This window comes from Mixophyes fleayi, chromosome 3 (assembly GCF_038048845.1).
Source record: "Mixophyes fleayi isolate aMixFle1 chromosome 3, aMixFle1.hap1, whole genome shotgun sequence".
Classification (NCBI taxonomy): domain Eukaryota; kingdom Metazoa; phylum Chordata; class Amphibia; order Anura; family Limnodynastidae; genus Mixophyes; species Mixophyes fleayi.
Genome location: NC_134404.1, coordinates 332,967,515 through 332,992,826, shown reverse-complemented (window position 1 = coordinate 332,992,826; position 25,312 = coordinate 332,967,515). Strand labels below are relative to the sequence as shown.

The 25,312-nt window shown below is 42.7% G+C and overlaps 1 protein-coding gene across 6 annotated transcripts in view; it reads left to right on the top strand.

Annotated features, from left to right (window-relative positions):
- EPRS1 (glutamyl-prolyl-tRNA synthetase 1) overlaps positions 1-25,312 on the top strand; it is a 73,731-nt gene that overhangs the window by 10,088 nt on the left and 38,331 nt on the right. For 3 of the 6 annotated variants that reach the window (XM_075204269.1, XM_075204268.1, XM_075204265.1), the window contains exons 2-13: positions 73-157; positions 6,255-6,354; positions 15,368-15,524; positions 16,045-16,160; positions 17,298-17,392; positions 17,630-17,756; positions 18,454-18,646; positions 20,069-20,240; positions 21,355-21,588; positions 22,176-22,260; positions 22,799-22,858; positions 23,122-23,142. In XM_075204269.1, coding sequence (XP_075060370.1) covers positions 73-157; positions 6,255-6,354; positions 15,368-15,524; positions 16,045-16,160; positions 17,298-17,392; positions 17,630-17,756; positions 18,454-18,646; positions 20,069-20,240; positions 21,355-21,588; positions 22,176-22,260; positions 22,799-22,858; positions 23,122-23,142 — 1,445 coding nt within the window. The remainder of the gene's footprint in view (positions 1-72; positions 158-6,254; positions 6,355-15,367; positions 15,525-16,044; positions 16,161-17,297; positions 17,393-17,629; positions 17,757-18,453; positions 18,647-20,068; positions 20,241-21,354; positions 21,589-22,175; positions 22,261-22,798; positions 22,859-23,121; positions 23,143-25,312) is intronic. The other 3 variants (XM_075204271.1, XM_075204270.1, XM_075204266.1) reach the window with 1 other exon arrangement.

Here is a 25,312-nt window from a genome sequence, read left to right as displayed (position 1 = left end):
CTGTGTTCTGTGATTATGTCCGTTATGTTACAGCATTGTTGCTATAATCCTGTTTTTTTTATGATTTTACAGCTGTCTTGTGGACTGTGGAACATCTAAAGGGCAAAGTAGGGGTCAAAGTGGAGGATGGAAAAGAGACCGTCCTGCGGGTGTCAGAGTGAGTGTTTAACTTTCAACAAAGCTTTTTTTTCTATTTCTTTTAACTACAATCAGGCTTGGACAATGTGGAGGTGTGACTGTCTTAGTGTGGCCTGTGTAGGATGCCAAGACTTGTAGTACAGTAAGATTGAGTAAATCTTCTATCACTTTGCATGTGGGACATATACACTCGCAATGATCTGGTATCCTAATCAGGTGTCTGTGCATTGCATTGACTGGGAGAATATTGTCCTGTTGGAGTCCTTACATAGAACAAGAGGCAGTAATGTAACCCACCACCTTACTGTACTCTATCTATTACTCCATCATCACCATTTATTTATATAGCGCCACTGATTTTGCAGCGCTGTACAGAGAACTCACTCACATCAGTCCCTGCCCCATTGGAGCTCACAGTCTAAATTCCCTAACATACACACACAGTCAGACAGAGAGAGAGAGAGACTAGGGTCAATTTAATAGCAGCCATTTAACCTACCAGTATGTTTTTGGAGTATGGGAGGAAACCGGAGCACCCGGAGGAAACCCACGCAAACACGGGGAGAACATACAAACTCCACACGGATAAGGCCATGGTCAGGAATTGAACTCATGGCCCCAGTGCTGTGAGGCAGAAGTGCTAACCACTGAGCCACCAAGCTGCCCTTACGAGAATTCCTTATGAGACTTCTTAAAAAAAAAAAAATCCAGATGAACAGTTAAATAGATGGATACACATAAAATAACCTTCACATGTATCCCTTGGGCATAGGGGACACAGACATAACTTATGGCATTATAGGGGTTATATCACTGAACTATTGTCACTGATTGCCACAGTTTATTTTACATCCTGTAGATGTCGCTGTTCTTTTGTTAAAATAATATGTATGACTATGGCAGTGTTGGCTAACCTGTGACACTCCAGGTGTTGTGAAACTTCAGGTCCCAGCATACTCTTCCAGCAATAAGCTGCTATATATTGGCAAAGCATGCTGGCACTTGTAGTTTCTCAACACCTGGAGTGCCACAGGTTAGCCAACACTGGACTATGGTGAAGTGCTTGCTGTTTGCACATGCAGCAGTGACATCTGCAGGCTAAAGGCTCATACTGCAGTCCATTAAAAAAATGTAAGAAATGATAAGGAGAAACATTTCTCCAGTTGCAATAAGGAGAGAGAAATGATGGGTTACCTTCTAATATTTCACTCTTCTGTGTGTACATAGGGGCTAGGCTCAGGGCCTTGTGCCTACTTTTTTTTCTTTTTTTCTTTTCTTTTCCTCCATTTCTTTATTTCTTCATAACTTGAGATGTGCCCCAGGAATACTTCGCACCCCCTCTGACTACCTGCTGCCTAGGCAGAAACTGGGAATGCAGGACTCTACTCCTGCAGCATCTCTCATGCTTCCGTCCCAATCACTGCAGTGTCACGGTTAGGGAGAGCTGAATGGAAGCTGCACTTTCCCACATGTGCCTGTTGACCTGAATACTCAGATTACCCAGAGGGGGGAAGGTGCAATGAATGGTGCACATCGCAGTACAATCCACATCACTAGGACGGTCATAGAGGTCATTGCAGTTTTCATGGATGGTGGTCACTGCAATGCAGCAACTAACGCTGGGGGGGACAGAGTCAATTAGGCCCAATACAATAAAGACAGCAGATAACTGATCCAAGCCCACTGACAACCATGTTTGACTTCAGCAGACTCTCTCCCCACAGTAGTCTGTTTTCTATCCAGCTGCCTCTGTCACCTACTTATTGCCTGTCTGTCAATCTTCAGCCTGCCTACACTTCAACCTGCCTTAGCGACCTGATCCAGCTATTGGCTCACTTTGGTGGTCCACACTAACATCTGCAAGACCAAATTACCTGCTCGACAACCAGGCACCCTCTGTACACTTTGCGCTGTCCTGCAGTCAGTGCCCTATGAGGGAGATGTCTCTGGGGAGATGCTGGAGCCTGAGTGGGCCTGATGCTCTTGCTCAGTCAAAGTACTACATTCCCTGACGTCCAATTCTTGCAGGGGACCTGAGGGGCTCTACATGGTAACGCAGGTGTCAAAGTGGTTGAGGGCTTTGAAGCATTAGTCTCTTTCTCCTCCTGTTAAGTTATTTGGAGAGCTTCAGGCACGTCCGTGGTGGACCCCTCTTTGGATGTGTAGGATGGCTACAAATAGGAAGTACAAGAGTGGGGCAGAAGATAATTTGTCTGCACCATCCACTGCCGATTATACATTCAATTGTTAGATAGATTGCTAGATATGGCATCTTTCAGGACCATTCAGGCAAGAGGCTGAAAGGCTTGCTCAAGTCTTTTTTTTTTTTTTTTTTTTTCCCCTCCCACACCTGGATCTGCTCTTCATCCATCTTTGTCTACCACATGTGTTGCTTAAATAACCTTCAGCAACCCTTCCAGGAATTGCTCTGCCCAGATGAACGGCATACCCAGGGGAAAGCTGATGCAGTCTACTTTCTATACACCATACACATGGTCATACACCAGCTTTGGACTCCAGATTAGTGGCTAGTACCTCGACTAACGCAGTGGTGGTGTGCACTGTCCTATGGCTAAAATCTCGAGCAGCAGACAACACATTTAAGACGTCCTTGCCTGCCCCTTCAGGAAAGCCTTTTTCTGGTCTCAGCTGGCGAAAATCATGAAGGATGCAAAGGAAGAAAAATAGGAGTTTATGTAGCGTAGACCTTTGATGGATTTGGTGTTCACCCGTTCTGAAGCCCAGCTTCTTCTTTGACTTCTTCGATAGAGGTGGTCCCAGAGGAACTTGCCTAGGAGTTTGAAGCATAGACCTATCTGGGGTTCCCAGGAAGCGGAGGACAGGACAGCGTCCCAATCTACCGTACAGGGGTTGCTGGATGCAGCAATCATCTGTCCCATTCTGGGGCATCACAGGTGTCTAGAGTTTTATTCCAATCTTTTCTTGCGGCCCAAGAGACACGGCTATAGATCCAACAAATTCTACAGGAGCAGTTCAAGTTTGGAGTCTCTCCCATACCTTGAAGGGCATCACTATATATCAATGATGAATACTTACATCTCAATTTCTAGGAGGACCATCAGCTTTTCCTCAATTTTGCTTTTTATGGGGTAATTCCAATTTCGACTGCTCCCCTTCAGACTGCCATCAGCTCTGAATCTTCACTAAGGTCATGGGACACCATGGTAGCACTCATGGGTTGGGGGAGTTCATGATCACTTGTACAATATCCTTGCAAGGCCTGTTCCAGGAAACTGCTGATTGAACATCTTGAGCTGACCATCCAGACCCTGGACAGCTGTTATTCCTGGAGCTCCTCTTTGACTCATAGCAACATAGGACATTCCTTCCCCAAGACAATTTTTTTTTTCTTGTCCTCCTTGACCACATCCCACATGACAATAAAGTACTGTATTTGGAAGCCGTTCCACGTGTTCCCCCTTCACAACCTGCTTTTGGGCACGTGGAGCAGGTATATTAAACACCTTGTGTCCAATCCAACATTATCCTCAGGGTGATTGCTCCCTCCCCTCCAAAACGGTGGGTTGACTCATCTCATCTGGTTGGTGTTCACTATGAATGCCAGCATTAAGGGATTAGGGGAGGGGCGTGTATACCTTTACAACCTGGTTCAAAGGATGTAGTCTTTTCACTTGTACTCCTAGAAGTTGCTTCTCAAGGTCTAGGCAACCAGGGTCCAGATGAACTATGCTGCTGTGGTGAGCAACCATCTGGGACCTATTCGTTCAACCCTCCTTGCAATCTACATCCTGGGCGATAGACAACTGGCATAGACTAAGTCGCAGGACCTATATGCAGAAATTGGTCTCTTCATCCTGAAGTCTTCTGGGATCTCATGGAAGTTTGGGGGGGGGGGCACCAGAGATTGATCTGCAACACCAGCTTTTCTCCCTGGTCTTTGATAGTTCTGTGGCCATGCCAGGCTGTCTACCATTCTCCAGACTTCCGATTCCTCATATTCTTTGGAAGATAAGATATGAAGGAATTTTGTGATTAGCCCAGAAGCAATTGGAATGTTGATCTGGTCGCCTTTTATTAACCAGTCGGTGTCTCCTTCTTAAGCCAGAACTTTTGGCTTGTTATGAACCAAAAGGGGTTGACTTTAATGGTGTTGCTTTTGAAGCCATGATTCTTAAGTGCTTTGTGGATTTTGTGATCAATACAATTCATAGGGGGCAGAAATGTTCCTCTTCCACGGGCTTTGGAAGAGTTATATGATCTGGTGCATGGAACACTGGTTTCACCCGGAGGTGTTTTGTCTATCTTGAATGCTCCCATGCTTCCAGGGGGGCCCTTTAGACGATTTGGCCGGTGATTTTACAGTGCCAGTTATCTCAGGCCCTGTTTTACTTTTGCAAATGTTTTAAACCACATTAGGCCTCCTTTTCTCTCCATTTACTCTTTGGGACCTTAACCCTGTTCTGAAGGTTCAGCACTGTTCTTCAACCAGAAGATGTGTCTCTTATCTATGGTTATAAGTGCAGCTCTAGGCTTTTTCCCCACTGGTGTCTGCGGCCATCTGTTTGTTCCTGCAAACTTTTCCTAAATGTTAAAAATTTATTGTTAAGCTGGAGACTGCCTTCGCCAGTAAAGTCGCCCAGGCTACTGTTACCGCCGATCCCTCTGTGTTGTACAGAGAATACATAAACATTCTCCTCATTCCCTGCCCCATAGGAGCTTAGTCTAAATTCTCCCCCATACATGCGCATGCACACACTTTGGGGGGTCCGATTTTGTCACCGGCCATTTAACCTACGAGTATGTGTTTGTTTGTTTTTTTGGTTTTTTTTTTGGACTGTGGGATGAAACGGACAACGTGCAGATAAATTCCACAGAGTCACAGCTCTGGATTGAATCGAACCCATGGCCTCATCGATTTATGTTTTAAACTGTTCTTGAAAAATGTGGTAGCTATGGACAACTAATAACTGTGTAGTAGTAAAGAGGGGTGTTGTCTATATCAACCAATCAGATTCTATGGGGGTATTCAATTGTCAGCGAGGTTGTGTTTTTTGTTGTTTTTTTTTAGCCCGCAGCGTTAAAAAAAATAAAAGAAATAAAAATAATTTAAAAAAAAAAAATCTCCCGCGGGTTTTTGACTGATATACTGACCGCTTTTAGTTCCTGCTGCATGAAAAACTTGTGCAATTCAATTGGAAAAGAGGAAACGCTGCCCCCACGCGTTAATCATTGTGTTTGCAAGTTTTTAGGGCAGTGAAGGGGAATTTTAACGCGGTCATGTATAACACAAAATAAAAGGATTGGCATACATTTTCATACATTAGATTGCATTACACATTGATAATATCTACATTACAGTACTTTCTTTAGCATATTTCTTTATTTAAATATTTTTTTTTAACATAAAATCATTTTATACATGTCAGAACACATTACTACATTCATATCTGTACCCAAAACATACATAAATATAATTAATTAGTGTTTTTTTTTTTTTTCTTAATTAACTTTTACATGTTAGGCATTAGTGATAAACATAATTAAACTTTTTTTTAACATCGTTACATGATTTCAAATAGTTTTCAGAGATTTTTTATTTTTCGCGCACCCCAAAGAGGTGCGAGATAAAACAGCATATTTGAATGTGTAACGCGCCACGTTAAAAAACAATTGAATAGATTTTAACGTGGCTGCCTCTCGCACACCCTATACTTTCAATAGACCTTACACTGGAGCGCGAGAGGACCGTTTCATGAAAAAAAAACGTAGCGTTAAAAATGGAATTGAATTGCAGGTAAAGTTAACCCGCTCGAAAATGATAAAAAAACCAGCGTTAAAATGACTTAACGCCGTCTAAAAAAAAACACAAAAACAACAACTCGCTAACAATTGAATTTCCCACTATAGTTTCCTTAGTACAATTTTCCAATGTTTAGTTGCTACGGGTGACGGCACCTTTCCCCCTAGTTACCTGTAGAACAGTTTTGTACCCATTTGTCTTATCTGTGGGGATCTATATTGATATCATTAAAACACTCCGCTATAGCAATAGGTTTGTTTCCATTGACATGACAAAGCAAAGTATTTGCATGGCGTGTTTTTAATAACGTTAGATGCCGTTTATTCTCTTGCAGAGAGATCTCTTTCTCCGACGTGAACTCTATCATCCGATACTTGGCCAGACTTGCTCCACAGACTGGATTGTACGGCTCAGATTTAATGCAGCAGACAGAGGTATGAGATTCTGACGGAATGTGTGGCTACATTGTAACCGGAATTCTATCCAAATCTAAAAACCCTTCTTTTGGATGGAGCTGATTAAGATAAGCGAGAAAAAAAGTCCCTATAGTTTTATTTACTTTATAAATAAATATTTACACACACACACACACGTGTGTTTTCCTAACACATATTGCTGCTGGTTGCAGGAGAAATTTTATTGTTGGCGTTCCTGAAACTTGTGTTAGTAGAAGCTGATTAGATGGCTGCCAGATCTGCTCTGGTCACAGAACGTCCAGTGTTCCTTATTATAACTGTAATTAGCATTTTATATTTTTTATATCTATAATCAAAATGATAAAAAGTTCAGCCTATTGTTTATTTACTATTCCAGATTGTATATCTGTATTGTAAGTCTTTTGTAATATGAGCTTTAGATGCCCCCTAATTAATCTCCAGTGTATGAATTGCTGCTGCTAATGAAACCTGCTAGAGATTGTCAAAGATTCATTTTTAGGAGGCGCATACAATGGTTCATTGAAATCCTTTTTATTACAGAGATTTACACACTATTTGATTGGGATCATGATTCTTTTTTTTTTCCAAATAAGTATTAATATATTGGTGTTTGTATACTGGCTTATTTAGGCTAGGAATATTTTAACCAATCTTATGAAGCTTTTTGAGTTTTGTTACAATATTTCTATTTTTTAAGAATATCTAATAATTGATTATCATTTTATTAACTTGTTTAGAGAGCGTTCTACCATCACTGCTATTTTTCACGGTAACAAACACTACTACTCATAAGTGTTTCTCATATAACTTGATATACACTGTTTTAATGTTTTTTTTTCTGTCCGATTTGCATAGAGATTCATAATAGACAATCGTATTTTCATTTGGGAATACCGTTCCAGTTTATTTCACAAACCTTATAGTCAATGTACGACCACTACAGCACTGTTTACACTTAAACCAACACGTCCTCACTTTCAGGCACGTTAGTTTGGGGGACTAGACCGCTACTGCCCAGTAATGGCACATGTTGTCCTGGCTTTATAGGGGGTGTGCCGCTTAGACCGATCTTTACATATCAGCGGCCGTACAAAATGTACGTGGTCAGTAGTCCTGTTCAAGTGCAGTCATTATATGTAGTATAATTATGAATGTAGGTTCAAGCAATGCATGTGTATGTGTACCTCTGTAGTGGATGATGTCTGTGACACATGAGGTTACTGAATGGTGCAATTGTTTGTATGGCTACACAGATTTGGTATTACAAGGTGTTTTATAGCCTTAATAATCTGCTTATTTATCTGCTCAAGCTTTGACAGTTTTGCATGCACACATCTCTCCCACCCCATTCATTTTAATATGTAAAAAAGATGATTTGTATCGTTTACTCAGTTTTCTAGATACTCTAAGAGAGCAATTTTATCTACTGTATAACAGAAGTGCACATTGTTAACCTTTATCAACAGGTTGCCATAGTTTTAATTGCTGTCTCTTTATGTATTGTAGGTATTTGTTGGGGTTTTTTGTTAAAATTTCACTTTAGGAGCTTTTTAAAGTATAATCAGTATGCGTTGTATTTTATCACTACATTCACCTGCTGTCTGTAAACTGCTATGTATTTATTATTATTATTATTATTATTATTATTATTATTATTATTATTATTATTTTTATTTATAAGGCGCCACAAGGCGTCCGCAGCGCCGTATGTAGATTCTATAAGGACTCCGCTTTGTAAGCGGAGACAATCATTCATTCTATTTGGTGGACACTCCTAACCTTGACCAAAGGGGGCGCTGTGCCGGAGTAGTAGGCACTATTCAAACTGAAACTTGTCTGTAGTCGAACTCCTCCCCCTCTACACCCCTCCTTCCATATCTCTCCAATTATTATTTTTTTTTCAATTTTTTTTTTTCGTGGGTCAAAAATCAATCCTGTAGGAACTAGTGACCTGGCTGAGGCACAAGCCACTTATCCAGTGAGCTGATTGCATGCATTGTCATGGATGTTCCTCCAGCCCACAAAATTGTTGCCTTTGTGTTGCCCACTGAGGTTTTTAGTTATTTGGGAATGGTTAGGCTGCAATTTAATAAATATCCGTTCGGCCTACACATTGTCTGCTTCCTCGTTGTTTCAGCCATCGGCACTCTGTAATGTTATAAGTACACAAAGAAAACATTTGCCATTGTTAAATTAATAAAATTAGTGCATGTGGGCAGCACAGTGGTTAGCATTGCCTCAGCGCTGCGGCTATGGGTTCATATCAGACCATCTGCGTGGAGTTTGTATGTTCTCCTCGTGTTTGTGTGGGTTTCCTGGGGGAGCTCCAGTTTCCTCCCACGTAGTGGTAGTTTAATATTATGTAAATAAAGTATAATAAGATAATTAGAGCGTGCTTTGTAAGTGATGATGGGCATAGCTGTGACAGTCAGGATGTGCAGAGCTGTCTGTTGCTGATGTAGTCCTAGGGTCTGTGTATCGGATTTCCGCCTTGCTGGCTGCTGTATCCCTCTGCAGGATATTTTTATCCCAGGTCTTACAGCTGTTCCTGCCACGTCTGCACACGGCTGGGTCCTCTGGCCCTGTGTGTAACTGTAATTGATCCATGTTCTTGGTTACACATCTTTGGCAGGTCTCTTACATACACACTCTGTCCTTAGAATCCCTGGGTAAGTTGTACTAGGCACATTCACAGATCATACTGTGTGTGACACTGAACCTACATTATTAGGAATGTAGGTGAAATAATAGTTTATATGATTGTGGGGGATGGTAACTGATATTTGCAATTAAAATGGAGATTTCAAAGAAATATATGAAGATTGCCTCAACGTCATTTCGTATGGATTTGTTAATGTTGTACGACGAATGGTAACACTGTCCAGACATGTTAAGTAAATGGAGGAAAAACGTAAAAGGATATTTTCATTGCAGAGGCGATATTAAAATTATTTGTCAGTCTGAGCCGTATTGTTAGTAGTAAATATTACTTTTTATTCTCTGTATTTTGTTTTGTTTTTTTGAATTGCACAGTTTTCCTAAAGCCTGTGTAAATGTAATTTTCCTTAATGCTGTAATGTGTGTCAGGCAGTGACAGCCAGGGGTCCCTTGGAGGGGCCAGAGACAAGAGTGAGTTCCTTGCGTGTGGCGTTCAGTCACCTTTCCATTGTGCAGCCATGACTTTTCAGCTTCTCCATGTTGTGTGATGTAGATCCCCCATGACGTTGGTGAGATGAGCAAGTGGCGGAGGGTTGGGGTCTGTGTAGGTGTGTGGTTTTAAATAAAACACAAGATGATTTTATCCTATTTGGGGGACACTGCTACCATGGGTTGTATGAGGGACGCGTGGATTTTGCACTTAACTAGATAACTTGTTTAATGTATCAATGCTGACAGACCCCTCCCCTCTGCAACCCCCTGTGGCTCCTCAGTTTAGTTTAAGTGCCCAAGGGAGTTGGGCTTACTTTTTTTTTATTAGCATAACTTTAACTTATTTTATTTCTTTATTTTATAGAAATAGTTTTTTATTTTGTTTTTTTGTTTTTTTTTCTATCCTCTCGGAGGCGTGTGCTCTAAAGAAAGAGAGCACTCCTATTAATGCAGCCACGCTATAACTCTCTTTGTGAGAGCCGGAGGGCTCACTGACAGCACCTGCAGTGTTTTCAGTGATAACAGGCGTTTAGGACTGACAAATTCATTAGGACAATGAACGGAGGATAGATAATGGCTGTGGACTGTTAAAATAGGAAGAAACAGACATCGATTCCACAAATAGGGGCAGGAAAGCTCATGGGGGAGGAGCTAATACATATAGAGCTCCCCCACCTCTGCTTGGATTTTTGGACTCGCCCATATGCGCGCCAAGAGATTGCCCGAGAAGAGCGCAGACTCTCCTCGGCCTGTAATCGGGGACACTGCTGACTGACTTCTCTCCTGCATATCTGTCTTAGCTGGAAGGCTAAATAACAAACATTATTTACTTTTATACTCTGTATTGAAAATGGGGTATATTAGTTAATGTGTTGCAAGTACAATAGGCTTACCCTCCTCTTCCAAGAGATCATCAGAAGGAGGGTGAGCCTATTCTTGACTGCGATTCTGCGCAGGTCACTGACCTGGAAGAATCCCCTAGATATCGGAGCATTGACAATCTGGTTCTGGCAGTCAGACAAGCCCTGGACCTTATGGATTTGGATGAACCCAAATTTTCAGATCAAAGTCTTTTCAAAAGAAGAGAAGGCTCGCTATCTGTTTCTCACCGTCAGTGGAATTAACAGACATTGCAAAAGCAGCCAGACCAGAGGTTTTCTATTCCAAGGAGATTCCTTGCCCTGTACCCATTACAGGAAGAGGATCTGGCCCGCTGGGAACAGACCCCAAAGGTTGATACTCTGGTAGCTCTCTTGGCTCGTCACACTACACTTCCGGTGCCAGAAACAGCCGCCCCACTGACCACAAGGTTGAGGGACATTTACAATCAATCTATGTAGCTGCAGGCACCTCTTTCAGACCCATGTTTTCATCGGCGTGTTTTGCTAGAACGATGGAAGCATGGGCCAAACAACTGGCAGAGGGACTGCAGACTTGCTTCCCCTTGCCCTGCATCTAAAGGAGGCTTCTGGATACTTATATGAGGCAGACCAAAATACAACCTCTATTTCGTCCTCCATATCTGCATCGGTGGTGGCAGCTAGAAGGTCCCTATGGCTGAGGTCCTGGGACGCAGATACAGAATCTAAGAAATCGCTTGAAACATTACCTGATTCAGGTGCAGTGTTATTTGAGCCCGAATTGGACAATATTATCAGCCATTCCACTGGTGGCAAAAGTACTTTTCTGCCAGTAAATGTTGTAACTAAGCAAAACCACCTAGATTTGGTTCTGTTCGGCAGCCCTTTCGGGGGAGCCTCCTTTGCCAGAGGTCAGACGAATAGAGGCAGACCGACTGGTAACATGGGGCACTCCTATAGAGGTAGGTCCTCCCACTCTACGAAGCACCCACCCACCCATCCTCCAAATTTCCGGAAAAACCGGCATCCTGACTGTCATCCATCCTTTTTGCGTCAGCAGGAGTGTGTGTGTGGTTGAGTCTGTTCAGGGAACAATGGATAGCATCCTCTGAAGACCATTGGATTTGTGGGGTCATGACGAGAGGGTACATGATAGACCTGTCAGGTCTAGCCCCTCGTCGGTTCTTTTCAACCTCTTTGCCCCACGATCCAGAAAGCAGTCAGGCAATGCGGCTCTGTGACGCGTCTCTTCTTTCTGCTGGAGTCATATGCATGGTACCGGACAACCAGAATGGACAAGGGTTCTACTCAAACCTGTTTCTGGTCCAGAAGCCGACCCATTTTAAATTTAATGTTAAATCTACACCTACGGGTAGACAGATTTCACATGGAGTCCCTCCGATCAGTAATCAATGGATTGAAGGCAGACACATTTTTAGCGTCAATAGATATCAAAATCGCTTATCTTCATGTCCCCATTTGGGAGGGACATCAGTCACTTCTCAGATTTATGGTGTGATTGGCCCACTACCAATTCCGGGCACTCCCTTCAGCCTTTCCACAGCGCCCAGAGTGTTCACAAAAATCATGTCTGTAATGGGGGCATGTCTTTGTTCCAGAGGGGTCAAAATAACCCCATATTTAGATGACCTCATCAAGGCCACATCAGCGAATCTGTTATAGCAGCACCTGACTCTTATCATCAGGATCCTGGAGCACCATAACTGGTTAATAAACCTGCACAAATCACAATTGATGCCCTGCCACTAGATGATCTTCCTGGGGCTCATCATGGACACTGGAGAACAAAAAGTGTTTCTCCCGGAGGACAAGGCCAGGTCGTTACAGGAAGTAACTACACGGGTCCTGGCCACTCCCAGGCCAACCATTCACTTATGCATGTGTCTCCTAGGGAAGATGGTGTCGACCTTCGAGACAATTCCTTACGGTCGATTCCATTCCCGCTGCTTCCAGTGGAACCTCTTACCGAAGTGGCTCGGTTCCCATCTGCAGATGGAACACCAGAGGGTCCGCTTGTCTTCCAAAGCGAGGGCTTCTCTTCAGTGGTGGTTGATTCAGGATCACCTGGCGGTAGGCAGGTCCTTTGCCCTGTGGTCCTGGATCATAGTGACCACAGACGCCAGCTTAAGGGGGTTGGGGTACTGTGGCCCTTTACTTACGACTTCAAGGCCTTTGGTCAAATCGGAAGTCTTACCTTTCTTTCAACATTCTGGAGTTGAAGGCCATGCTAAAGGCTCTTCAGGGCGCCCAGATCATGCTTCAAGGATTCCCGGTCAGGTTACAACTTGACAGTGTCACGACAGTGGCTTATGTCAGCAAACAGGACGGGACCAGAAGTGCAGGAGCAATGTCAGTGGCAGCACAGATCTTGGCCTGGACAGAACAGAATGTACCCTCAATCTCAGCGGTATTCATCCCAGGCATGCAGAACTGGGAGGAAGATTATCTAAGCCGTCATGTGGTGATGCCAGGGAGTGGTCACTCCATCCGGAGATCTTCCAGTCGCTGGTCCTGAGATGTGGTCTCCCGGACCCGGACCTCATGGCGTCGAGGCACAAGATTCTACGCAAGGGCAAGGGACCCCCTGCCGGTATCCATAGACGTTGTGACACTACCCTGGGACATCTTTCCCCCCCCCCCCCCCCCCCAATACCCATGATTCACCACGTTCTCAGACGAGTAAGGCAAGGGAAACTCCCAGTGATACTGGTGGCTCCCGCCTGGCCGCTGCGAGTATGGTACGCAGACATTATCTTGTTGGCAGTAGGTCAAGGGGTGCATCTACCACTGAGGGACGACCTCCTTCTTCAGGGCCAGTCTTGTATCAGGACTTGCCTCGGCTGACTTTAACAGCATGGCTGTTGAAGTTAGCCTTTGGTGGTCTAGAGGATTCTCACCAAGAGTCGTGAACACGCTTTTGCAAACTCGTAAGACAGTTTTGGCTCGTATCTACCACTACATCTGGCGCGCTTACATCAGATGGTGTGAAAATCGGCCCTGGCATACATCGTCTTTTCGTCTACCTTGTTTCCTGGCATTCCTCCAGGATGGCCTGGGTGCAGGACTCCGTGTGGGCTCTTTAAAAGTGCAAATATCGCCTCTTTCAGTTTTCTTTCACCTTCAATTGGCGGACATGCCAGATATTAGGAAGTTTCTGCTGGGAGTCTTACATATCCAGCCTCCTTATGTCTCGCCTACGGCACCCATGGATCTCAACCTCGTACTTGATATGCTTGAGGGGCCTCCTTTTGAACCATTACATTCGGCAGAGTTAAGGTTCTTAATGTGGAAAGTAGCGTTCCTTCTGGCGATTGCATCGGTTCGCAGAGTGTCAGAGTTAGGAGCCCTTTCTTGCCGGGAGCCATATTTGGTTTTTCACGAGGGCAGAGCAGTTCTACGGACAATGCCTACGTTTGTGGTTTCAGCCTTTCACATGAACCAAGAAATTGTGGTTCCAGTGTTCAAGGCGGGGGCATCGTCCTCCGGACAAAATTCAATGGAATCTTTGCATGTGGTCAGGGCTCTCTGAATTTATGTGAGGAGGACCTTCCACATTCAGCGCACAGATTCTTTATCATTATCGATTCCCATAAATGATGGCCAGTCTCAAAACAGTCCATTGTAAAATTGATTACTGCAATCATTAGGCCAGGTCGACTTACTGCCCATTCCACCCGTTCGATGGGGCGTCTTGGGCAGCGAGAAATGGGGCCTCAGCTGACCAGCTTTGCAGAGCAGCCACCTGGTCCTCGGTCCATACTCTCACACAATGTTATCAATTCCATATCTTTGCATCTACGGACGTCAATTTTGGCCATAGTGCTCTATGTGCTGGGCTGTCAGAGCGGTCCCACCCTTAGGGTGCTGCTTTAGAAAGTCCCCATGGTAGCAGTGCCCCCAGATAGGGTGAAAGAGAAAAGAGAATTTTTATAGTTACGATAAATCTGTTTTTCTGATTCCGTCTGGGGACACTGCGTTCCCTCTTTTCTGCGGTATGTTCTTTGGTTATTTGGCCCATCTTCCTTGGGGCTTTATAATTAAACTGAGAAGCTAAAGGGGGTTGCAGAGGGGAGGGATCTGTCAGCATTGATACATTAAACAAGTTAACTAGTTAACTGCCAACTCCACGCTCCCCTCATACAACCCATGGTAGCAGTGTCCCCCAGATGGAATCAGAGAAACAGATTTATCGTATAAAAGTATAAAAATCCTCTTTGACATTTGAATAACTATTGTTGTTTCTATCTGTGTACACGGTTGAGTGAAAAGTTGCAAATGGCGAAATTCCAGGGGGGTAAATGCATTAAGCTGCGAGTTTCTGGCAGGTTTGAAAAGTGGAGATGTTGCCTTTAGCAACCAGTCATATTCTAGCTGTTATTTTGTTGCATGCAGTAAATTAAAACTAGAATCTGATTGGTTGCTATAAGCAACATTTTCACTTTTCAAACCCGCTGGAAACTCGCAGCTTGATACATTTACCCCTAGGCCGTATGTAAACATACCTCCAGGAGTGCAGTTGTCGTAGCAAATACCAAACCAGGTGGAGGTGTGATAAATGAGAGAGAGCCTTTATTATTAGCTAAGCACAAATTATTATAGCGTAAATCTGACGCATTGTGTTGCAGAGTTTCTAACTAGGTTAATAATTTTTAGGCACTTATGCAGGTTAAATGTTGTTTCTACATGTAAGTATTGTTGTTTTACCTTTGCATGATAGAGAGTAAACTACAGCATAGCACAGACTTGTAATTATTTTTAGTTAGAAGCTTTCTATTATTATTGCTATAATTATCATTTATGGCTGTACAACATTCCACAGCGATGTACATTCTAGGACCGTTTTGTTATGTTTGTGAGTTATTGGAAGTATAATTCCTTGTATTTAGTGTTGCAATAACGCTTAGTAACCTTTATTTTGCCCAAATATGCACAGTAAGTGTATCTGAAGTAGCGTAACCGGGCGTAATGTTCTCTTTCAGATCAGCCACTGGATGGAGTTTAGTCAGACCCGGCTTCTAGACAAGTCCACGTTTTCTGCTGCCGTCCAAGAGCTGAACCACAGCCTCTCCCTTCGAACGTACCTGGTGGGAGATGCACTCACCCTCGCAGACATCAGTGTCTTCTCCACCTTGGCAGGTACAGTGAAGCTGCGTATATTGAGGAAGGTGGAGAGGTTTGTGAGTCTTGCCTCTCTCCTGTCTGCCTGTTCGCCCAGTAAGGCTGTAAAGCGGGTACACGTGGTACGGCACCAGCTGGGTCACTAGGTCACCGTGCTTTGGGAAATGGCCATTACAAGTCATTTTCAGCTGTGAAATCACCAATGCATGGACTGCTGTATATAACACTAATACTTATTTACAATACACAGTGGATAAAGCATTGACTGAAAGGACTGCCATGCAAACAACAGTACATGTAACTCTCCTATGCTCCCACCCTGCCATGTACATCATTATGCCAAGGTTTATCACCTTAGTCCTTCCAGGTTTTTGACCAGCCAGGAAGAACATTTACTTTCACGTATCTTCTTTGTCTAATGGCTGCTTCGTATGATTTCTGGTTGGGGCCTTCATTTCCATTGTAGTTGGAGATCCAGCCAAGGCCCGGCCTTGATGTAAGGTTATCAGGACTGACTGTGTTTTGTTTCCTTGTGCAGTAAGCAGTTCATGGCAGACAGAGGTGAAAACAAACAAAGCTGCTGTCAATGTCAGGCGATGGTTCACGTTTCTGGAGCCCAGGGTCCCTTTCCGGGGAGAGGTCAGCGTCGCGCCGGTGAGTTAATCATCCAGCATTAAATACCATGTTCTGCTAATCTTCTGTGTCTTGGTTAATGGTGTTGGGGAACAGATTACGCAAGATCTACATTGTTGCCATCGTCCTGATGTATAGCAAACTATATATTGCACTTGGCTGGTATTTAGCTACTAGAGTGATAATGACCATAATCTCTAATTACCATTTACCTGTTGTGTATCTGGGGGGCATTCCTGATTCCAATATTCAGCCTATCAATTTGCTCAGAACTGGTAACCTCACTGAGACATGAGGTACGTTGGTCCATGCCTCAACTGTGTCACTGGCTCCTAGTGAATTGAGCTGCATTCTCATGAAGATTGGTTAAGCCCACAAATTCGTTATTTGATTACCTTTAATATAATATACATCAAAGACTTTTCTGCCTTTAACCGCTGTAAAAAACGTTGCCTTCTGAAGCCACTAGGCGCTACTTTTACTATAGGTAGCTGTTGCTTCTGGTCACGTGACTCGCGGTCAGTGAAAGTGCTGGGTTTCTGACACTTTCTCTGAACTCCTCATTGTTCCTCAGTTTGTAAGTGTATTCGCCATCTGGTTTCCTGACTTCCCACTGGCATCTTAATCTTCCTCAGAGTCCCCCTCACCATTATTGCTGACCCAATTGAAGCTCTCTGTTACTAAACGCCAGCTACTTTCTGACATTTGCCCAAAAGCAGTTACACTTCCTCCCTGAATTCTGACAGAGGCTTGCCGTGAGGAGAGGAGTCTGGTTGCTACGAGCCAGTTCTGTTATATTGGCCAGCAGCGATCAGTGTCCTGTCCTGCACCGAGATCACGCCTGGGGTTAATTAGGGCCCAGATAACTAATACAACTGGGCCACCAGAGACCGGGCAAGCTATAGTCACACTGGGTCACAAGTAAATGCTATGTTTTGTTATTTCTATGTGTGGTTGTGGATGTATTATATTATGTACCCCCTGCTGTAATAAAGTAGAAGTCACCTTGGAGTTCCATGACCTGTGTAAAAACACGACCTCTTGCTCTTTATAGCCACAGAACGTCTAGCTGACCTCTAAAGTACATATAATTTACAGCCGGCAGGTACATTACCCCAACTATAATGTTTTTTTATTTTGATACATTCTTTCTTCCAGCCTCCTGATAAAAAACAAGATGTTGGAAAGTTTGTTGAGCTCCCTGGGGCAGAGATGGGTAAAGTGGTCGTAAGATTCCCACCCGAGGCCAGCGGGTAAGTAGTGTCGCCTGGGGATATATAACTGGGGACTAGAAGCTGTCCAACTTACCTCTGTCGTCTGCGTGGCATAGGTGGATGCTGGGTTATATCTTGGTGGTAGGATGCCTTGTATAGTGGATATGTCTGCACAGTAATAGAGATAAGATGACTGGCCTTTATCTGATTGTTTCAGTATTTTGCACACGGTGGTGAATTACACTGTATAGAACGTCTGTAACTGCCCTTCTCCAGGTACCTACATATCGGCCATGCAAAGGCCGCTCTGCTCAACCAGCATTACCAGGTCAACTTCAAAGGAAAACTCATCATGAGGTTCGATGACACCAATCCTGAGAAAGAAAAGGAAGATTTTGAGAAGGTAAGTGGAGGAAACATCAAGTTGTAATGGTGCTAAACAATAAATACAAATGAAACAAACACAACCCTTAGTATGTCCTCAAATGAACTGATTGAGAGTTTGAAGAATAGTTAAAAAGTGCAGGTACCATTTATAATGTAGTGAATTGGCACAAATGTGAAATAACATGTAGGGTGTAAAATTGATGGTGAACAGAGCGAAAAATAGAAAGTTGGGCTTATCTGTCTCTTTGGGTCCTCTGTCCTTCTCCTTAATGGATTGGTAATAATTTCTTAAACTTTGAAGATTCCAAACAGCAACCATATATCGTAGTAATGCAGGTCACCGGTGGAAACAGAAAGATACAGTGTTGCATATACTTTTATAGACAGGAATTGGTTGTCCCATGAGATTGCTTCTCATGGGGGCATATTCAATTGTCCGCGTTACTTGCGGCGTTATTACGGTAATTCTACCCCAGATTTCAGCTCGGGGAGCTGCGAGCAGAAAGGCGGCATTAAAGGTACCGTAATAACGGTAATAGTGCGCAAGTCGCGTTACTTTTGCGAGTAACGCAGACAATTGAATATGCCCCATAGAGTTTCCTATTTAGTCTTGTAGTTCCTGAATATCCAGGCTGAGCTGTATCTAACAGAGATTTCTGCATCCAGACTGCTGAGATAATGTACAGTGATGTTTTGTCGTTGTGTTGTCTCAGGTTATTCTGGAGGATGTCTCCATGCTTCAGATCAAGCCGGATCAGTTCACGTACACCTCTGATCACTTTGAGAAGATCATTCAGTATGCAGAGAATCTCATCCGGGAGGGAAAGGCTTATGTGGATGACACGCCCGCTGAACAGATGAAATCAGAACGTGAACAGAGAATAGAGTCTAAACACAGGAGTAACAGTAAGGAACGGTTATAACCACGTTTCTGACCCCTCCAAAGCACCACGCTAGGGGCTATCTTTTATCTCACACCGTCAGGTTGCTGTTGGATCCAGCATCTGTCATGCATACTGTACCAGTTGGCACCAAGAAAGAGAGGAGACCGATTAAAGAGCAGCTAAGAATAGCACACTAGATACAAATTCATTACTGAAACTAAAAATTTGGCAAGAGTATGTATCATTGACTCAGAATTTAACCCATGGGCGCTTCAATCATTGTTTGTTACACGGATTTCTAAATTCCAATTTTTTTGTTTTATTCATTGACCTCCTGAATTATCATTGCTCTATGTACTGAATATGATAGGGATGCATTGAATTATACTAGGTTGTATTGGTAGCATGCCAATGATTGTTCTATAGCATGCCAGGTTTTAAGATAATCTGTCTTTAAGCTGTCCTGTTATCATTACACCTCCATGAGAAAAGTACTGGACTGCCACTGACCTGAAGCTGAAGTGTAGGACATATTGGCTTTAAATTATTTGCTCTTATGCTTCCTAGCAGAATGTAGTGGTACTGTTTAGAGCTCTCCTGACACACTCTAGTAGAATGTAGTGATACTATCTCGGGGTCTCCTGACACACTCTAGTAGAATGTAGTGATACTGTATCAGGGTCTCCTGACACACTCTAGTAGAATGTAGTGATACTGTATCGGGGTCTCCTGACACACTCTAGTAGAATGTAGTGATACTGTATCGGGGTCTCCTGACACACTCTAGTAGAATGTAGTGATACTGTATCGGGGTCTCCTGACACACTCTAGTAGAATGTAGTGATACTGTATCGGGGTCTCCTGACACACTCTAGTAGAATGTAGTGATACTGTATCGGGGTCTCCTGACACACTCTAGTAGAATGTAGTTATACTGTATCAGGGTCTCCTGACACACTAGTAGAATGTAGTGGTACTGTATCGGGGTCTCCTGACACACTCTAGTAGAATGTAGTGATACTGTATCGGGGTCTCCTGACACACTAGTAGAATGTAGTGATACTGTATCGGGGTCTCCTGACACACTCTAGTAGAATGTAGTGATCCTGTATCGGGGTCTCCTGACACACTAGTAGAATGTAGTGATACTGTATCGGGGTCTCCTGACACACTCTAGTAGAATGTAGTGATACTGTATCGGGGTCTCCTGACACACTCTAGTAGAATGTAGTGATACTGTATCGGGGTCTCCTGACACACTAGTAGAATGTAGTGGTACGACCTCAGGGACTCCTGAACCAGATTACACCCTCTGGTTGTTCTAGTCTCTGTAACCCCCCATTTATGTATTGAAAATATTTGGGTACCCTTTGAAAGAATTATGGTTTGAGTGTACTGTCAGGGATAACCCGCGTCAGACAGATATATGTGCTTGTATTTACAGCGGTAGAGAAGAACCAGCAGATGTGGGAGGAGATGAAAAGGGGCTCACAGTTTGGCCAGACCTGCTGTCTCCGGGCTAAAATTGACATGAACTCCAATAACGGTTGCATGCGAGACCCTACGTTATTCCGCTGCAAGACTCAGCCACATCCACGGACCGGAAGCAAGTACAAGTAAGTGTGAGACGAGCGATGTTACATACATGATGCTCAGTGACTGAACGGGGGTTTAGTTGAAAATCTGCTTTCTGAAGTAGTCAAACTTTTGAGTCCTGATAATTATATTTATCTTGGAATTTTTATAGGCTTGTAAAGGATCATTTACTCCTTTATTCTCGTGTTGCATTTGGGGAGCTTTAATTATCTCTTTTACACAATGGGAGCAGTCTTATTGTTGGCAAAGCATGAGCTGTGTGACTGTTATTGTGGCAGCATCCTCAGTGCCTGAGCCCTGATCTCACTTATTCTCTTTGGGACTGTATATGGTTTATAACCGGAACCATGATCTCTTAAACCGCTTTCTCCACAATCATGAAGATTTTTAAATACTAAAGGTTTCATACATAATATATATCCAGATATCTGCAATCTGGATGTTCAGATATCCACCTTTTTAGAAACTATTTTTTGTCTTTTTACTTGTTTAATTTCTTGCAATGGATTTGGGTGATACAATGTGCCTCCTTGGAGCTCATTGTGCGAGAGTGGGATCACTGACAAGGAGGTTGGAATTGATATAAAAAAAAAAATTATTCCAGATTTGAGAAATAATATACAACAGTTGATCATATGCCAAGTTCCTCTCCAGCAGCTTTGGCTGTACTTTACATAATACAACCTTAGTACACTACTAACGCTACTAAGCAATATTACACGGAAAGAGCAGTTATGACTTAAGACAGTAGGTGGCAGTAGCGCTAAATCGAACAATGTTGAAGGCTGAACAATACACAATATAATACACTGTGTAATAGTCATGGGGTCAATGATTTCCTATAGTAATAAATGGATCTGGCACCTCCTGTCTTGTATCAGTTACTGATCAATAAGGAGTATCATTACTAACGACTTATTAGAAAGAATTACTTAGTCCTGATGGGCCTTCTCATGACATTATATTGAACTAGGTCATTGCTCTTATAGACATTACATACTGTGCATTCGTTTTTCAATTTCTAAATCATTAATCTTGTGTCTTCATGAAATATAATATTATATGGATGCCCAATTCCCCACAACTGCACCTCCATTAACCTCTGTATATTCTGCGTCATGTTCTCCTCTCCAGCATCTATCCCACATATGACTTTGCCTGCCCCATAGTGGACAGTTTAGAGGGTGTCACACATGCCCTACGAACCACAGAATATCATGACCGGGACGAGCAGTTCTACTGGATCATAGACGCGCTGGGAATCAGGAAGCCCTATATCTGGGAGTACAGCCGTCTGAACCTCAACAACACTGTACTGTCCAAGAGGAGACTCACCTGGTTTGTCAACGAGGGCCTTGTGGATGGCTGGTATGTGTGAAACTGGGTTTCATTTGCTGGAACCATAGTCCCAGCAACTGTGTTTGCTTTTTCTTTTCAGTGTACATGCAAAATTATATTAGTTGTTCAGCTTTTTTTTATTTTTTAGCCTTGTTTCTAATACTCCGTTCAGGTTTTGTAAAACCCATATACTCCCTACTCTTATTTGCAGCCATCAGTTTGTTAAAGAGCATCAGTCGCCAATGGAGACAGGATCCAGCCACTTTCTGGACTGAACTCCTGCGGATTAGGACACTGTGACACCACTGAGGCACAAATATCTCTGAGAATGCAATCTATTCATTAGGAACCGGCGGCATTATGGAGTCCACGATTATTCTTGAGAAAGCAGCTTCCTAGTTCATTAGGAAATAATGATATCATGCAGTTATAGGCTGCGTTTTCCTTTGTTTCACCTTAATTGACTGTTTCCGTTGTTTAAGTGATGGGTGCGTTTTAAGACCATTCCGTTACACTAAAGAACATATTTTAATAAAGTAGAAACTATATCTGAAATGGTGTAGATTAATGGTGCAAGTCTTATAGCCACTACATATATACTTCATATCATTTCTCAGGGATGATCCCAGGTTCCCAACTGTGCGCGGCGTCCTCAGAAGAGGCATGACGGTGGAGGGGCTGAAGCAGTTTATAGCCGCCCAGGTCAGTCCTTGGATCAAATATTACAGGGAAAGACAAGTTATGATTTAAGACAGTAGATGGCAGTAGCGCTAAATTGAACAGCGTTGAAGGTTGAACAATACACAATATAATACTCCTTATAACCAGGTCATGAGGTCAGTGATTTCATATAGTAATAAATGACTATGGTGTAGATGTGACTGGGGAATTAAGCATCATGGTGCAACTTCTGATATTTTCTTCCGTTTGAAAAGCCCTGTTGCTAGTATATTCAGACTGACATCAGTGAAGTACACTGCATTGGTGTACATTAACCAGACAGTTCTTCATATGATCAGACAGACTTGTTCATGCTCGTTGCCTCGGGTTATGAAATGAAAGTAAACAGCTGTGTTTGATGATATAAAGACATGACTGAAAATCTCAGAAGTAAACAAAACAACGTATTAAGTAAACATAATTTGAAGGCGTTTATAAACTCATACATTTTAAAGTTGTGTAAAGACGGAAACCACCTTTTATTACGGCCATAAATTGACTTGTATGTGTTTGTCATCAGGGATCTTCTCGATCTGTTGTGAACATGGAATGGGACAAGATCTGGTCTTTTAACAAGAAGGTACATGTCGACTCCCAATTGCGTGGTTTGAGCAGCTTAAATATCCATTACAGTGCCCCTTACTGACCTCTTGACTACTGCTCCAGAAAGTCTGCAGTGCATCTTATGTTCTGCAGGCTCCTGTAAATGACCTATTAATTATCTGATTTGTGAATGTTTTCATGATTTCATTGACTTGCCCCCAACCAAACGTTGACTTGTGGGAACGGATCTTGGCGTGAATTTGATCTGTAAACTCTGCATTTCATTTTTCTGCTTCCAAGCTGCGAGCTATCTGTAAGAAGGTATTACTTAATGCTGTTTTTATTTTATTTTTGTTTTTTCATTTTATTTGGCCTTTGGCATATAGCTTACAGTTATGTAAGCATACGTTGCTTACGCCATCATTTTGCAATTTAAGAGAAAACTAAACACAATCACATGGCTTTAGCGCTTAATTGTCTCGCAGATCTAACTTTAGAAAACATTGTGTGATTACAAAGGTGCATTCACTGGTATAAAGAGAGAGATAATGTCAGAAAAGACTATACCCCAATTACTTTAATATGTTTTATGTTTGTAGCACAATGTTTTTTCTTTTCAACATTTTATGCATTTTATGTAGATAACACCAACATATTCTGCAGTGTAGTACAGAGAAATGATTGATGCTCACATACATATTAATAAACCGTAACACTAGGAATGGAGGGCCGCCGTCCCTGAGGAGCTTACAATCTAAATGGAATGAGATAAATTACAAAAACATTACATGGTTACATGTCGTGTCTGTTACTACTGAGGACTAAGAAGTCACTTTAGTTGGTTTTCTGTCCTTGGCGCTCTACTTGTAGCCTTTGGTTAGACTTTTGTGTAACTGGTCTCTTACATAGGTTTGGGTATGAAATGTTGACAATTAACATATTGATATTCTGAATGTTGACACCATAATGTTGACAGTCAAAATGTCAACACAGTGATAAGGTCGACATTCAGTGCTGTGTGACGACATTGTTGCATTCACAATGTCTACATTTTAACCCTGATGACCTAATGAACATGTCAACATTTTGACTGTTGACCTTATTGTGTCAATATTCTGAACGTCAACATCTTCATTGTCGACGTTCTGACTACATCCCTTTGCATACACTCTGGTGGGAGACACTTGCTGGGGCCCTATAGGGTTTAGGTTGTACTAGAGTCAACTGTCTGAGTAACATTGTCCTGTTTTGGTCTGTTGGACATAGCACTACTGTAACATCTGAGATTAGCTGGTTACATAATGGGTATGTAGTATTTGTTACAAATAATGGTGGACTGATCACATGTTTCTACAATGCGTACAAAAGGTTGCTGTGCACGTTTATGCCATAAAATAAGGAAGAAACTTTCAGATTTAAACTTTCTTTTCCCAAATTCTACAGTATCAGGAGTCATGTTCCCAAGCTCCTAGATTAGTCTACTGCAAACTCTGTCTCCTTTCCCTGGTTTTCATAAAATTCCAGAGGCAAATCATTACAAACATAATGTTTAATGTCTAGGTACCAATGGTTCCAATTATTTCTGTCACCTGCGCACAGCTTAATAGGTATTGTAGTGCAGCCCATCAATTCACTTGTAACTAGAGGCATCACCGAGGCAAGCCAGCCATTTGTCTGACCAATCTTCACCATTATGTAGCTTATCCATTCGTAGGGACTAGTGACGTTACTGAGCCATAAAGCACCAAGGTAGCCATCTTGTGTGGTGGACCAGCAATCCTAACAATGTTTGTCTAGTGACCCGGCTGTGTTCTCATTAATAATTGTTTCACAGCCTCCACAGATCAGAAAAACTTTTAGGTACTTTGAACAGCAGGTTAAGAAATAAAAAAGTTAAGTGTTTTTGTTTTGTTTTTCCCTACACTGTAAAATATTGCTTTTCCATTGTCTGGTCATTAGTTGATACTTGATATATACAGTGAATGCACCTTGTCTGGAGTAAATTCTGCAGTCCTCCTACGCCTCTCCCACAATAATCAAGCTGTAAGAATTTGGTTGGTCCTTTAGCGTGTGCAGAAAGAATTCCTCATTGGCTACGAGTGCCACAGTCTTAAAACTTAAGTACGTCCTAAAATAGGACAAGACAGTCCTCCGAAAAACCTTCGGTATCCTGAAAGCTGCTTAGTCCAGGGGTTTGTGATTGTGTTCTGTCCAGGGGCCGGCTGGCAGATATTTGGGTTTATATTGGGTTAAGTAAATGTCGCACTTTCCATCTTTTTGGTTTAAAAGACCCAAGAGAGAACATGGCTGAATTGAGAGTCAGCGTTTTGTCACGGATTAGGGTTATAGAGTTTATATCTTCAGTTATCCTTCATGAGTCCATTAACCTTCCAGGTTTGTGTAGAGTTGCCTGTTCATCAGCCAGTCTGTCCAGCTGGCCCCTGGACCTACCTTTGTCTTGCAATCTTTTTATTTTCTTTCTGCTTGAACC